This window comes from Talpa europaea, assembly GCF_964194135.1.
Source record: "Talpa europaea genome assembly, chromosome: 6".
Classification (NCBI taxonomy): Eukaryota; Metazoa; Chordata; class Mammalia; order Eulipotyphla; family Talpidae; genus Talpa; species Talpa europaea.
In genome coordinates this window covers 37,251,176-37,265,399 of record NC_140072.1, presented here as the reverse complement: position 1 = coordinate 37,265,399, position 14,224 = coordinate 37,251,176, and the positions used below count along the sequence as shown (strand labels likewise).

General features: G+C 37.1%; 1 protein-coding gene across 11 annotated transcripts in view; it reads left to right on the top strand.

The window, feature by feature from the left end:
• Positions 1–14,224, top strand: part of MAP4K4 (mitogen-activated protein kinase kinase kinase kinase 4) — a gene marked incomplete at both ends in the record, with an annotated part of 179,468 nt that overhangs the window by 147,602 nt on the left and 17,642 nt on the right. For 2 of the 11 annotated variants that reach the window (XM_084234423.1, XM_084234429.1), the window contains 8 exons: positions 1,226–1,387; positions 4,167–4,253; positions 4,924–5,043; positions 5,994–6,155; positions 9,973–10,079; positions 11,463–11,614; positions 12,380–12,477; positions 13,995–14,170. In XM_084234423.1, the coding sequence (XP_084090549.1) occupies positions 1,226–1,387; positions 4,167–4,253; positions 4,924–5,043; positions 5,994–6,155; positions 9,973–10,079; positions 11,463–11,614; positions 12,380–12,477; positions 13,995–14,170 (1,064 nt within the window). Of the gene's footprint in view, positions 1–1,225; positions 1,388–4,166; positions 4,254–4,830; positions 5,044–5,993; positions 6,156–8,826; positions 9,061–9,972; positions 10,080–11,462; positions 11,615–12,379; positions 12,478–13,994; positions 14,171–14,224 lie in introns of all 11 variants that reach the window. The other 9 variants (XM_084234428.1, XM_084234422.1, XM_084234427.1 and 6 more) reach the window with 9 other exon arrangements.

Sequence of the window (14,224 nt, the reverse complement as noted above, 5' to 3'; positions counted from 1 at the left end):
GGATGTATCCTTATGAGGTCTTTTAAAAAATTTTTCCACTTTATTGACTTTTGAAAAATATCTGTTGCAAACTCCATGCCATGATGATGTCTAGTATCAACTCCCTCTTCCCATCCCTGCCACATACCGCTCTATTTTGACAAGTCAGGAAACAGGTTCAGTGAGTAGCAGTGGTTTTTATCCGAATCGGGAACAGAACTCCCTCTCCATCAAGTGATTTCCATTCTCTGATTCCATAGTGCACACTAAAACTTCTCAAAACAACGCCTTTCCCACATCTTGGCTACTTCATTATGTGAAAATTTTAAAATTCAGTGTATTTATAGTCTATTAGATTCTTTACCTCTTCTGATCTGTTCAAATTAATCTGATTGGCTTGGAACCTGAATTCTCTGGAGGTAAAGGGTAATTGTAAGGATGTAGACACCTGTTGCCTTTCTTCTGTTTTCCTTTTGTCTTACTGGCAGCTGCTTGGGACTGGATGAGAAAGGAAGCTATTTGAGTGCTAGTGTTGTGAATTGTTATATATGCAGGGGCTGATGAAACAGCCTAGATTCATTCAGAAAGACTGTCTCAGTGAGTCTGGTGATTTAACATTGTTTCTCCTTTATGCACTCTTTGCATCTATTGATAGGGATGCTGCCTGGTGTCTGGTTAATAGGATAGGCTTAAGAGGCACAGTGACTCTTCCAGCTGGGGACTTCCTAGCTGGGGCACCCTGGGCAAGTCTCTTAATGATATGTAAAGGAAATGGAATATAAAGAACATCAAATACTTAGCACCATATCCGATACATAGAAAGCATGTGTTCAATAACTTTTTTTTTATATTCATAGGAATAATGATGACATTTCTCATTGATATCAGTCCCTCTATTCCTGATGTGTACTTCTTTTTCTCTCTTTTTAATTTTGTCTCTCGCTTCCTTTGCCTTATTACTATTGTCCTTTCTTCTTTTTCTTAAAATTCAAGGTCCCTCAGTAATTTTTGTTAGTGATAATCAAGGATAAGTCCCTGTCCTCTAATTGCCGTGGTACAGTGAGCAATGGGGAATAAATGATAGCAAGTGAAAAAAAGCCATCCAAGGATTCATAGAAAGAGAGCACCTTTGATCAAGATTTATGAGGAAGTTGGTGTATATGAGCCAAGGGACAATGTGGAAATATAATTATTTTCAGAGCCATGGCGAAAGACCCCTGCTGATTATATATCCTTATTTGTGTAGCAACAAAGGAGAGAGCGTGAAGCTAGAAGGCAGCAGGAACGTGAGCAGCGAAGGAGAGAACAAGAAGAGAAGCGGCGTTTAGAGGAATTGGAGAGGCGGCGTAAAGAAGAAGAAGAGAGAAGACGAGCAGAAGAAGAAAAGAGGAGAGTTGAAAGAGAACAGGTTAGTTCACGAAACATGTGCCAACCTTGGATTTGTCAGGTTCGTTACTTTGTAGAATTGAGAGCAAAAAATATGAATGTACATACCACACCTATTTAGGACTTTAAAGATTTAGATTAGGAGGACACCAATAAGTTGAGTTTCTTGTCTTCAAAAAGGGTGTATAAATCTTTACACTTTAGAAACTTTCTGAAACCAGCTAACTGGTCTCCATATAGTGTGATATCTTGAAATATTTTTGTATATATTCTCGGTTTGGCTTAAATGCTTCAAACCCCAAATAGCTGGATGATGATTAGTCTTTTTTCAATGAAATTAAAAACCAATTGTAAGAAATTTCTTACAGAAATAGTTGAAGTATACCATGACTAATTGAATATTGTAATGTATTTGCATGTATAGAATACTAAAATTCTGCATCTATGTATGTAGCATTAGGAAAATGAATAACATTTTTTTAGCCTCCAAAAGATTAGGTTTTTGTTTTATTTATAGCATCTTATTAATGCCAGATAGTTTTCTTTAGAAACCTTTTTGTGTCCTGAACTACTTGTGCAAACAAAAATTGACTATACTTTTTGTTGTCTGTGTTGTCCGTGTGAATCCTTGCACCAGCCTCTCTGCCTTTCATGCCTAATTGGTTATACTGTGTTATGAGCTTCGAATAAAGGAAAAAAAAAAAAGTTGTAAATGGGGATCAACATAGGCAATACTTTGTATATATATTTAAGATATTCTAAACAATGGTGTTAACTTCCAGAGTTGATTATTCAACTGCTCTCCTCGACACTAATCCATGACTCAGGGTTTCCTAGACTTGGGCTGTATTCTTACCAGTTTTTCCTACGTACTTAAGTGACACTCTTTATCTGTTATCTTACTGACATTATTTGCTAGTTAACTGTGATGTGTGTTGTTTTCTTAACATTCTAATTTATATGTGGGGATAACAAAGAGGAGAAAACATACAAGCTTTTAAAAATTAAATCTCCTAGGGATAATTCTCACAATTTGATTGTGAGAAGAAGGCCCAAAAGTAATACTTAATCTTTAGTGTTCTGATGGCTGTAATCAGCTTTTGTGTATAGCAAGTATTCTTCACTTCTTCTTCAAAAAAGAAAAAAAAAGTATCCAAAATCAATTTTATTCCGCTTTTTCTTTATTCTGTTGCAAAATAATTCTGGCCCATGTGAACAGCCTTCGGAAAACTGTCATTTTTGCATAAGTTCACGTTTGTGTACATGTGTAATTGTATTCTGTGTGTTCATTGACTGTATGTTTGGAACCTTTGTGATTTGGACAGGATGTAAATTTGCTGGTCTGGTTCAAAGAAAAGATGAGTTAGGAAGTCAAGATTCCTTTCCTAATCTTTGCTGGGGCAGTTCTTGGCTATAGCATGTGTCCTGGAAGTCTAGGCTTAACTAAATGGCACTTGGAGCCCAGGTAGGAACCAAAAATACCTTTGCCAGTGGCCTTGTGGATACACTCTCCCTCAGGTTGGCTTTTAGGAGTATGTGTGCTAAATTTGCTTTGTAAAGATTCCTAAAGAAATCTTTAAATCTCTTATGTCATGATTTCTTTGTTATTCAACATTTTCTAAACCAAATTTATTGGCTAACTAAAACTTCTGTCCAAGCCAGATGTGCGACTATTTTTTTAGGTTATGTGCTATGATACAATTGGATGGTCAGCAGTAGACTCTGTAAAGAAATAATCTGCATTTCAGAAAAAATTTCTCCTCTTGGACCCCTTATCCTACTCCCCTGCTACAGTTTCTTCCCTATTGAAGGGGCAGGAAAACTTGCTTTCACAGTACAATGACTATACTTTTCAAATTCATTACCTTTCTCTTTCAAGTTTAAGCCTCACAAAAAATCCTGAGCGTTGGGAAAAGATTTTTGATAACTCATTTCTCAATAGATAAGACTAAGAAAATGGAGGTTGAGGGTTTCCTGTGGAGATTATAGATCAAGGTCTCTTAATTTCCTACTCCATTGTACTATACAGGCAATTCAAGGATGGGTTTTCACCTCTGTGACATATTTTAGATAAATTTGCCTGAAACAGGATGTAGTTATAGAGATTTGTCATTCTCTTTCTATTGAAAACAAGCCATTCCATCCCATTCCACTCTACCCATCCCCGTCTCTTCATATAGATGGACACACACGTGCTTGTGCATCCCCCCACCCCTTCACTCTCAGCCTAATCATGTAGGGCCTGGATTTTGAGTCTGGTGTTCCCAGATCATGGCTTTCAGAATGTAGTCATTCCAGGTACCTTCTGTGTTATCAGAGAAAACACAAATCTTGTTCGTTTTACTTTAATATTAAACAGGTTTTGGTATAGAGTTTTAAAAATTGACAGTCTGTGTTTGTTAAAATGATTAATAAGCAGACATTAATGAAAACCCTTTATTTTTCTATTAAAACTCATGCTTTTTCTGAATCTACTTAATATAATGGTCCTTTGAAACCCTGTGTTTGTGTATGACAGCTATCTTCTAACAGAATAAAACTTAAACATGTTTATCATTATTCATGTTTATCATTGGAGTACATGTCATCCTTTATTAGACTCTTTAGATCTTAGTGACCAATTTGAAGTTCTTAGGAAAACCCTTAGCAATAGATTTTTTTTTTTTTTTTTTTTAGATATTCACCACTACATGAATTAGCATTAAAAATAATTGGGGCAAATGGTTCTTGGTGCTCCATTCAGCTGGTTCTGATGCTTTCCTTTTGGATAAATTGATTGCTGGGTAATTTCTGTGTGACAGGAGTATATCAGGCGACAGCTAGAAGAGGAGCAGCGGCACTTGGAAATCCTTCAGCAGCAGCTGCTCCAGGAGCAGGCCATGTTACTGGTAACGCCCCATATCTGTCTTGTTCTGTAGCGTTAGGGCTCGTTGTTCCCTTCCCTGAGTTGGGCATAGTTTTGGTGATCACTAGATCATTTTGATTAGTGTTCTGGGCTGGTAGGTGAAAAATGGAGACATCCTGTATGGTCATACTGCTTTGGGCACAGCATGAGGTGACTTTATTTCCCAATAATAAGTTAACTGTTCTTATTTGGAAGATAGAGGAAAAGTTTTGAATAGACTTTTCATTCAGTGAACAAACTAGAATGCTCAGGGCTCAAGGTTCAAGGCACATGCCATAGGATTTTTACTTAGTATAAGTATCTTTTGAAACCACCAAGAACTGACATTGAATTCTCTCTTATTCTGTCCAGTGATATTATGGTTAGCAACAAACTGTCAGATTTTTCCACAGGTAATATGTTGTTTAAATTCCTAGTCATTTTGCTTTGTTATAAAACAAGGGGGGTGGGGAAGCAGTGTCTTTAAAAAAAAAAAAAAAAAAAAGTTGAGACTGAATCCAGAGAAGAGGCGAGCCTGTCTAGTGTCCCATAGATTTAGTGTTCTCCTCTCCCTCTCCAAGGAGTGTCGATGGCGGGAGATGGAGGAGCACCGGCAGGCAGAGAGGCTCCAGAGGCAGTTGCAACAAGAACAAGCATATCTCCTGTCTCTACAGCATGACCACAGGAGGCCGCACCCGCAGCAGCAGCAGCCCCCGCAGCAGGAGAGAAGCAAGCCAAGCTTTCATGCTACAGAGCCCAAGCCCCACTACGAGCCTGCTGACAGAGCCCGAGAGGTATTCTTTCCTTTGTTGCTTAGACACTTGTCCTATGATGATTATTTCCTGGAAAGTAGTATAATAACTTGTAAGAACTGTATAATATTAATGCTTGGAGTGGGGAGGGGGTATAGAGATAAACTGATGATCCACCCCCTTAATTCTATAGATAGAAACTGGGGTTCAGAGATGTGATGTTACCTAATTAATATTTTTTTTCCATAGAGAATAGTGTACCTCAGTTAACAAATCTCAGATGAATTGAACACTAAACTAAATATGAAGAGAGATTATATTTGTTCTTTAAAATGTTAGTGAGGAGAACAGTGCCTTGTTAAGTATTTTTTCAAAACTTCGATGAAGATGAAGTGTGCCTTAGTCCAATTACTGGCTTATAACTAGGTCATGATGAGTTAGTGAATTTGGTGCATTTGGGCTACCCAGAACCTGACAGTTAGGACATGGTAAGGCATTAAATATGCGGAGGTACTAGAAAGATGGTGAGCTGGTGTCTTTCAGAGAATGCTGATTGCTGACCTGTAGGTGGCATCCTTCTACCATGTCTGGCCCTCAAAGGAGATTCTAGGAACAAGTATTCTATTTATTGTAGAATGCCTTTGTTTTTGGTGTAGAGAAATGTGTTTTGGATTCCTGGTGATAGTCTTTTAATCTGTGGGTTTAGTTGGTCATGACAGATTTTTTTTCCCCTTAATTTTATCATCATGTATTTTCCTAGAATTTTGGCCACTAGGAGATTTTAAAGGCTATGTTCATAAGTATTACTTTACCCTGAATCAAATCCTATTCCTGCTTTACTTACCATCTCCCTTTTAAAACTATTCCTCTCTTTTTCTTGAGGTTGAAGAAAACAGAAACTCCCTCTTCAGAACCTTCCATTTTCCGGCTTTCTTTAGTATCTGCTTTTCCCCTACTAACACTGAGTTATGTCTTCTAATTTTCTGATGCAGGTGGAAGATAGATTTAGGAAAACTAACCACAGCTCCCCTGAAGCCCAGTCTAAGCAGACAGGCAGAGTATTGGAGCCACCAGTGCCTTCCAGATCAGAATCTTTTTCCAATGGCAACTCCGAGTCTGTGCATCCTGCCCTGCAGAGACCAATGGAGCCACAGGTAGCAACAACCTGTGGGTTGAGGATACTCACTGAGCCATGGGCTTGTTCGTAATAGTCACAGTTTGCTTTGTTAACCACATTTAGAAAGAAGAGATTAGTGGGAGTGATTTTAAACTAGCTTAAAGAGGGACATGCCCTCAATTGATAAGGATAAAAAAGGACCTTTTTTTAAAAAGAAAAAGATTGTGGTTGTACTTATAAAAATTTTTAAATTCAGTGATTTCTTCTTTTAGTCTAACTTTTTGCCTTCTGTAACTTTGATGTTCATGCATAAGTGCCTCTTTAATACCAAGATTTTTCAATTTGGTTTTTAGAAAATAATTGTAAGAACATGGAATACAGAACCTTTTCTTAACCTGTAATCCTTGACTCCTGGCCACTTCGATGAGTAGACTGTGGAGAGTTAATGACTGCCCTGAAATTTCGTGTAGAATTTTTTGATTTGTTCAAATCAGTATATTTTTTTTCTGGGGAAAAAGAGGCCTTTTATCAGATTCTCAAAAGATTCAAGCTCCAAGAACAGGTTATAATCCCATGGCCTAGCTGTAGCTGTCTCTGAAGATGATCAGGTAAAGATCAAAACCTTCCGTTGGGTAAGACAACATTCTGCCCTGTGTACTTGACAGACCTCTAGGCTGGGTACTGTGTGGTTGCAAAAGTACCTTCTTTGCTGTTGGGAGAGAAAGTAGGTAGCATAGTTACCCATGTCAAAGATGTTAGAGATCTTCAAGCACTGATTCCCACTCTAATGCTGAAAATAATAGACTTTAGACATTTTCCTCCTTGTAACTATATAATCCAGATTGTTAGAACAAGTTTTTATGCCTGAATTTCTTTGTCACTAATGTTTACGTGCGAAAAATTCATTTTCTTATGATAGAAGTAGTGGTATTCTGAAAAATGAATTCAAATAAGAATTTGAATATATTTTACAACAAATAATCTCAGTAAAAGGGTTTTTTTGTGTGTGTGTGTTTTTGTTTTGTTTTTAAATAAATGAGGAACCGGAGCTAAACAGTGAGTGTGTGTGTGTTGAGTTGAGAGTTGGGATGTTTACAAGGTATTGACAGCTTTTTGATTCATAAGAACAGACTGGTAAGCCAACTGACAGCTCCAGAGAATGGGGATGGGAAATAAAAGAAAGCAGGGCAGGGTGATAGGGGCAGGGCCAGGTGGGGAATAGGGATCATTGGAATAGGTCTGATGATAATTTTGAGGAGTCCAAGATTCAAGTTTTTATTCTCAAAATTAAATTTAATCATAGATAAAAAATCTCTATTTATTTGGCTTCCAACAGTTTAGGAAATAATTGTTCCTAAAGCTAGTCTTTATACTAAAGATTCATTAATATAAAACCTGGAAATAATCCTCTTTTCTTCTAAAACTGCTCTTGGTTGTAACATGTACCTTTGAAACCGTGTGCTTATGAAAATATGTGGGACTTTCAAAATCCACTTTTGATTATAGTTAACTACTTTTAATTATAAGCTATATTCCTGCAATTTTAAACATTTTAGAGGTCTGAGATAATACCAGTAAGTGGAATTATGTGGCTCTCTACTAGAAATCATAGACCTGGATCTAATTCCAAATCTTGGATTTGGGAATGTTGACTCATTTGTTATTTGGCATTTCCAGATTCTATTAAATGTATGATATAATAAATATATAGCTGGAATTATGCAAATTGTCATATTGAACAATTATTTTTAAATGATAAAATATATTTAAAAAATAAAAAGATGATTGTAGAGGTTGTTTTCCCAATATAAAAGCAACCAGATAAACTCAGTTAACAAATAATTGTCATAGTTCTTTCATTGTCTAGTAGAAGGAATAATCCAATAACAGTTTAAGGAATCATGATACTGATTTTTTTTTTTTTTTTTTGGTGGGACCCTCGCCGGCGGCCGGGGAATGAACCGGCGCTGCAGAGGCTGCGGGCAGCCTCGCAGCCTAGTGCTCAACCGCTGCACCACCAGCGGAGGCCCACTGAATATTTTTAAAGAAATCACAGTTCTTTTTTTTATAACTAGCCTGAAGACTGGAGGTATTCTGGTTTGAATGTTTTAAAACTTGGGACAAAGAAGGCAAATTGATGTATTTGAAAAGTTGGCTGTTTTTAAGTACTGCTTTTACAGTCTGTCGAAACATTGGGGGTTTGTCTTTGCTCATTAAATGTGCTGTTTTGTTGTTACTTGGGTGTCAAATTTTACACTACCAGGTAACCTGAGAATGGGTAGATAAGACTGCACGTATTGACAATGTCTGTCTTGTAATTTTTCTACTTTTCTCTACTGCTCTAATTTGTCTGCTCTGATGTGCATGTGCTTCTGGCATGTTGTCCCCCCTTTCAGGACAGGCCTATAAAGCTCTTTTTTCTTTCCTCCTCCTTTTTTTTTTAATCTTTATGTTTACTGCTATCTGTAATTTCTGTTTGGATATTAAAAGAGTTTTCCCTGTAAATATATATTTGTTCTTTTTCACAAATTGTGTTCCCCAGACCACTTCACTTAAAAGTATGATTGTTTTTTACTGCTTTGCTTACCTGTTACTTTATTGTGCCCCAAGTTTGCATTCCCCCCAGTTCTTGCTTTGGATTTGGTATTGACCAGAAAAGCGTTTTATGCAGAACGCATTGAATGTTTTGTGTTTTGTTTTCTTGTAAGGTACAGTGGTCCCACCTGGCATCTCTCAAGAACAATGTTTCCCCTGTCTCGCGATCCCATTCCTTCAGTGACCCTTCTCCTCCCAAATTTGCACACCACCATCTTCGCTCTCAGGACCCATGTCCACCTTCCCGCAGTGAGGTGCTAAGTCAGAGTTCTGACTCTAAGTCGGAGGTACCTGACCCCACCCAAAAGGCTTGGTCTAGATCAGACAGTGAAGAGGTGCCTCCAAGGGTAAGAAGCAGAAAGACAGATATGTGCTTCTTTTTCCTTTTTATTATTTTTAAAAATTATTTAATTACGGGTATGGTGACTTTGCCCAGAATTAAGGGACAGTGACATCTTAAAGAAACTTTTCATGAGTGGGGAGATAGTTCCATAGTTAATCAGTTATATTCAGCCAGTGCCCAGTTAGCTTTTTTATTGTTGTTGTTAACTCTATAGTTAATGAGGTAATAAAATAAGACTAAATCTACAAAGAATATACTTTTAGAAGAAACAGAATCAAATTTTATTTTAGCAATTGTCTTTTAAGTTCATAGAGAAACTACAAATTATTTCACAATATTAATCAGTATCAAATTTTTCAGAAAAGATTTTGTAAGGGAAAAAATTAATACAAAATTTCAAAGAATGAATTTCTTTTCAATCGAGAGATTTTTGGTTTTGATTTTTTTAATTTTATTTTTAGTAATTAATGGTGAAATTAAGCAAAAAGGCACATTTTAATTTTCCTTCACTTGGAATTTGCTTCCTCTGAGAATTTTCTTGCTTCTTACCAGTCTTTGTTTCTTGCTGATCCATTTGTAGGCCATTGTTTGGTTTCTTTGAGCTTATTTTTCTGATTCTCACATTATCTCCGCAGAATGCTTTGTATGTCCCTTGCCACCAAGCTTCAGTCTTAAAACCATTTTAGTGTTTCAGAAGCACTGCAGTACTGTTTGTCCTGGCTCCTTTGGTGCCTTTGACTAAATTTTCTCTTTCTGGTGTATCAGTGGAGGGCAGTGGAGAAAGATTAGGGATGGGAGTAGTAGATCAGTATGAGTAAGACTTAATGTAATTAGGACTGTTTAAAAAAATATATTTTGGTAGGGAAGTCTTTTCTTGTATTTTCAATAATTTAATAACTGAATTTTCTACCCAAAGGTCCCTGTGAGAACAACGTCTCGATCCCCTGTCCTGTCCCGTCGGGATTCCCCACTGCAGGGCAGTGGGCAGCCAAATAGCCAAGCAGGTCAAAGAAATTCCACCAGGTAAAAAAAGACTCATAGTTAAGTTTAAAAACTGGTTAACAGCAGTCTCTTAGTCTTAAGTCATATGTTTTTAGAAATATGCCCCTAAACATGGAAGTTTTGGGGCACAAAGAGGTTATCCATTATAAAAAGAAAACTACCATAAAATCCTTTAACCTAAAAAAATGTTAAATTTTGGTGCGCAGACCTCTCCTGCTGCCTGCTGCTCCCCTCAGCAGTGTACTTTGTCGGTCCTTCTGCTCCCTGCTCTGACTCTGGTGAATTCTCTCACCCTCCCGCGCTTCTGACTGTACCCAGTGCTTGTACAAATAAATAAATAAATCTTTAAAAAAAAAAAAAATGTTAAATTGGTTTGTAGTGAAAGGAGAGTCTAAATCTAATTGTGGATTGTGTTTTGAGACAATTTTGAAAAGAAAATTACCTGTCTCTGTAAGAGTAAGTGGGGAGACTATCAGGAGAGTAGGAGAGGTTCTTAGAGAACTGTAATTTTAAGGGACTTATTATCTAAAGGACATCCTGTGGCCTTGGGAGTGGTATAGAAATCATAGGTTACTGAGGAGAATGGTTGACCTATAGTCTACAGTAAACTAGGAAATTAACCAAGCAGTATTTTTAGGTTCTAGAAGTGCTCCATCCCATATAAGTAGCTGTTAATCACATGAAGCTACTTAAAAATTGAATTTAAATTAAAATAAAATTTAATTTTCTTAGTAGCACTAGCCACATTTCAAGTACTCAGTAGCTAGGGGCTAACATATCCTACAACTGAGATGGAAAACGCTTTTATTATCTCAGCAAGTTCCACAGACCAGTGCTGTTCTGGAGGAGGAAGAAATCATTGTATTGAGTGGTTTATGCTAGATCACCACTGAACCTGTGAAGTTAGCCATTTGTTTGTGGAACCTTGGTGTAATTTAAGGTAGTGAGATGGATGATAGCCTAGAAGCTGCAAAGAACTTTTCTTATACTTAAATAAAAAGGGCTGGAGTTAGGGAGCTTTTCATAAATTTTTAAGAGCAGTAATGGAGGGGTGGAAACAGAAATTTGAGTGTGACTAAGTAAGTGGAATTTTTTTGGGTACTGGCTGAGTTTGTAGAGGTGACAGAAATAACAACACTTTTAGAATGAACAATAGCACTTCCTATCACACTTGATGTGGAAAGTCTGCTAATAGTAGGATATAATTTAGCATTTTGGGTTTATTATATCGCAAATAAAATCCATAAATGACATTATTGTAACTTTTGGTGAATGATCTTCAATGCTATTTTTAGGCTTTTTTTTTTTAAATAACTGAATAGTAGAGACATCAGTGCACATATCACATGTATTTCATGCTACAGCTTGGGATAATGCATTAACTGTTTTCTTCTTTTCTAATAGCAGTATTGAACCCAGACTGCTGTGGGAGAGAGTGGAGAAACTGGTGCCCAGGCCTGGCAGTGGCAGCTCCTCTGGGTCCAGCAACTCAGGATCCCAGCCTGGGTCCCACCCTGGATCTCAGAGTGGTTCTGGGGAGCGCTTCAGAGTGAGATGTAAGCCTTTGTTTTTTCCCTTTCTCTGTTAGTGATACCTGTATTGACTATGATCAGTAAGTATATTGGAAATCCTTTTTAATCATATAAAAAAACCCTGTGATTTTTATGTAAGTGTATATCACAAAATAGTGCTCCAATATAGATTGCAAATGATATTAATGGTCATCATAATTATAATAATAGTTAACATTTGAGAGCTTGTATCCACCTAACACTGACAACACTTCCTGTGCGTTATCTCATTTAATCCTTCTGATATCCCTATGGGTGACATATAATCACTATACGTGTGTGTGTGTGTGTGTGATGATACTTACGTAACTGCAATTATTGAGATTAAGTAAATCATCCAGTCAGCTTGATTACTCCAAGCTGAGTTGTAAGCCCACTTCTTTCAGTATAGACTCCAGGACTTATACTGCCATCAGTATTGGTTATTACAACTTACTCATAATATAGTTAAAATATCCTCTACTGGGTTAGTGACAGAACATGGGACATTTTAATTCATTATACACATGTTTAGTAAAGGTGATGATGGAAAACTCTAAGAAGGGGGTTAGAAAAGCTACTGAGCTCTGCTAGCTGCCCCTATACCTGGGAACACAGATCTGCATGGAGACCTGCCAGGAGTGGGACCAACAAATGTGGGCAAGAGGATGAGGGAAGGGAAACAAAAGGCCAACTGGGTGGGTCAGCTTTGTAATATATATCTATATGTTTATGTGTTTCTGCCTCCCTTGTCTCTTTTGAACTTAACAGCGTCATCCAAATCTGAAGGCTCTCCATCTCAGCGCCTTGAAAATGTAGCAAAAAAACCTGAAGATAAAAAGGAAGTTTTCAGACCTCTCAAGCCTGCTGTAAGAATTGCACAAAATCAGTTTTACTTATTTCAAGCTTGAGTGAGATCTGTTAAATATATGTAATTGAAAGGCCTGTAATCTTTTCTATGGGGTCTCCTCATAGATTGGAGGAATTATAAGAAATGTCATAAATCTGAGACACATTTATGTGCCCTTTTGCTACAGTCTTTTAAAAAAATACAGAAGGGTAGAAAAGCCTTTTTATCTCTTTCTTAGCATTAACTTTTACATATTCTTAATGCATTGGGTGCTTACAATGTAGACTTTTAGAGTAAAGTTTTTTAAGTTACCTTCTTAGGCTTACTGGTTCTTCATTTCTGCCCTTTGGTGTCTGGTGGGTCGATTGTGACTGCTTCTTATACTTCTCTCTTAATCCTTGTCACTTAACTGACTCTGTAATTGTGTGTTCTGTGGGATCTTAAGCCTGTTGGAATTTTTATTTCCTGCTTGAATTGATTTCTATACTTTTTCTTTCCCCTTTTTTCTCCTGTGCTTCTTTGTGCTGTGCACGCTTCATTGGTGGCTTTCCCGACTCCATGAAACTGCTGTTGGACTGAAGGGTGAAGTGGTAAGCCCCATCTCTGAAACACTCAGTATCACAGCAACAGTTCAGCTGCTTTTTAAACTTATAATCAGTCTACATTTGCCTTTTCCTTTCTCACTGTGCCTTTTTGTTCTTTTCTAGAATTAAAAAACCCTAAGCTTTTGCTTCATCTTTTTTAATACACCAAATTTGCTGTTTGCATTTTTTATTATTAAAATAACCTTTTAAAAGAACTTCTTAAAAGTTACAATCACATAATGGTTAGACCTAGTACAATACTCGATTGCTGTTATTTCAGAGACTGAAGCTCAAAGAAACATGTTCTTAATTGTGGAAAAGTGTTAAACTTTTGTGGAGAACATTAAACTGCTAGAGAAAAGTGATGACATAGACTGCTTTTTAAAAAAGTCATTACTGTTAAATAAAATTTCCAAGTAGGAGAATGCACTTTGTTCTTCCATATGAAATGATACAACATAAATAATAATCACACTTGAAAATTATATTTGGATAATTCATTGAATCTTCAACTATGTCACTATAGGAGAGTAAACAGAAATGAGGACCTTTTGGAGTAATAACATTTTAGTGGATTTCTTCTCTTTCTGATGTTCATATTCATTAATGGTACTACAGGGAAATGTGGGTAAGGCCATGACAGAGCAGCCTACCTGGTCTCCTGCAGCACACACTGTTACCACCTTCCTATTTAATGTCAGGAGTTTTTGACAAACATGACAAGTTGTGAATAATTGGTGAAGCAAGATATGAATGGTTCTCACTTCACTCTGTCATGTTTCTGTAGTTTTGAAATGTTTAATAGTAAAAGTTGGAGTTAAAAATAAAACCTTCATTAAATGAATACTTTAAATCAGACCTGTTTGACTAGTTAAAATTCTTCTTATTCTCAGCTGTTTTTCTTCCCACTTTGTTCCCCTTTTATTTACTTTCTTTTCCATCCTTACATTAGGACTTGACTGCACTGGCAAAAGAGCTTCGAGCAGTAGAAGATGTACGACCACCACACAAAGTGACAGACTACTCTTCTTCCAGTGAAGAGTCAGGGACGACAGATGAGGATGATGATGATGTGGAGCAAGAAGGGGCTGAGGAACCCACCTCCGGACCAGAGGACACCAGAGCAGCGTCAGTCCTTGGTGTATTTCAGGGAGAATGAGAGTGCCCCCACTCAGTCTTCTT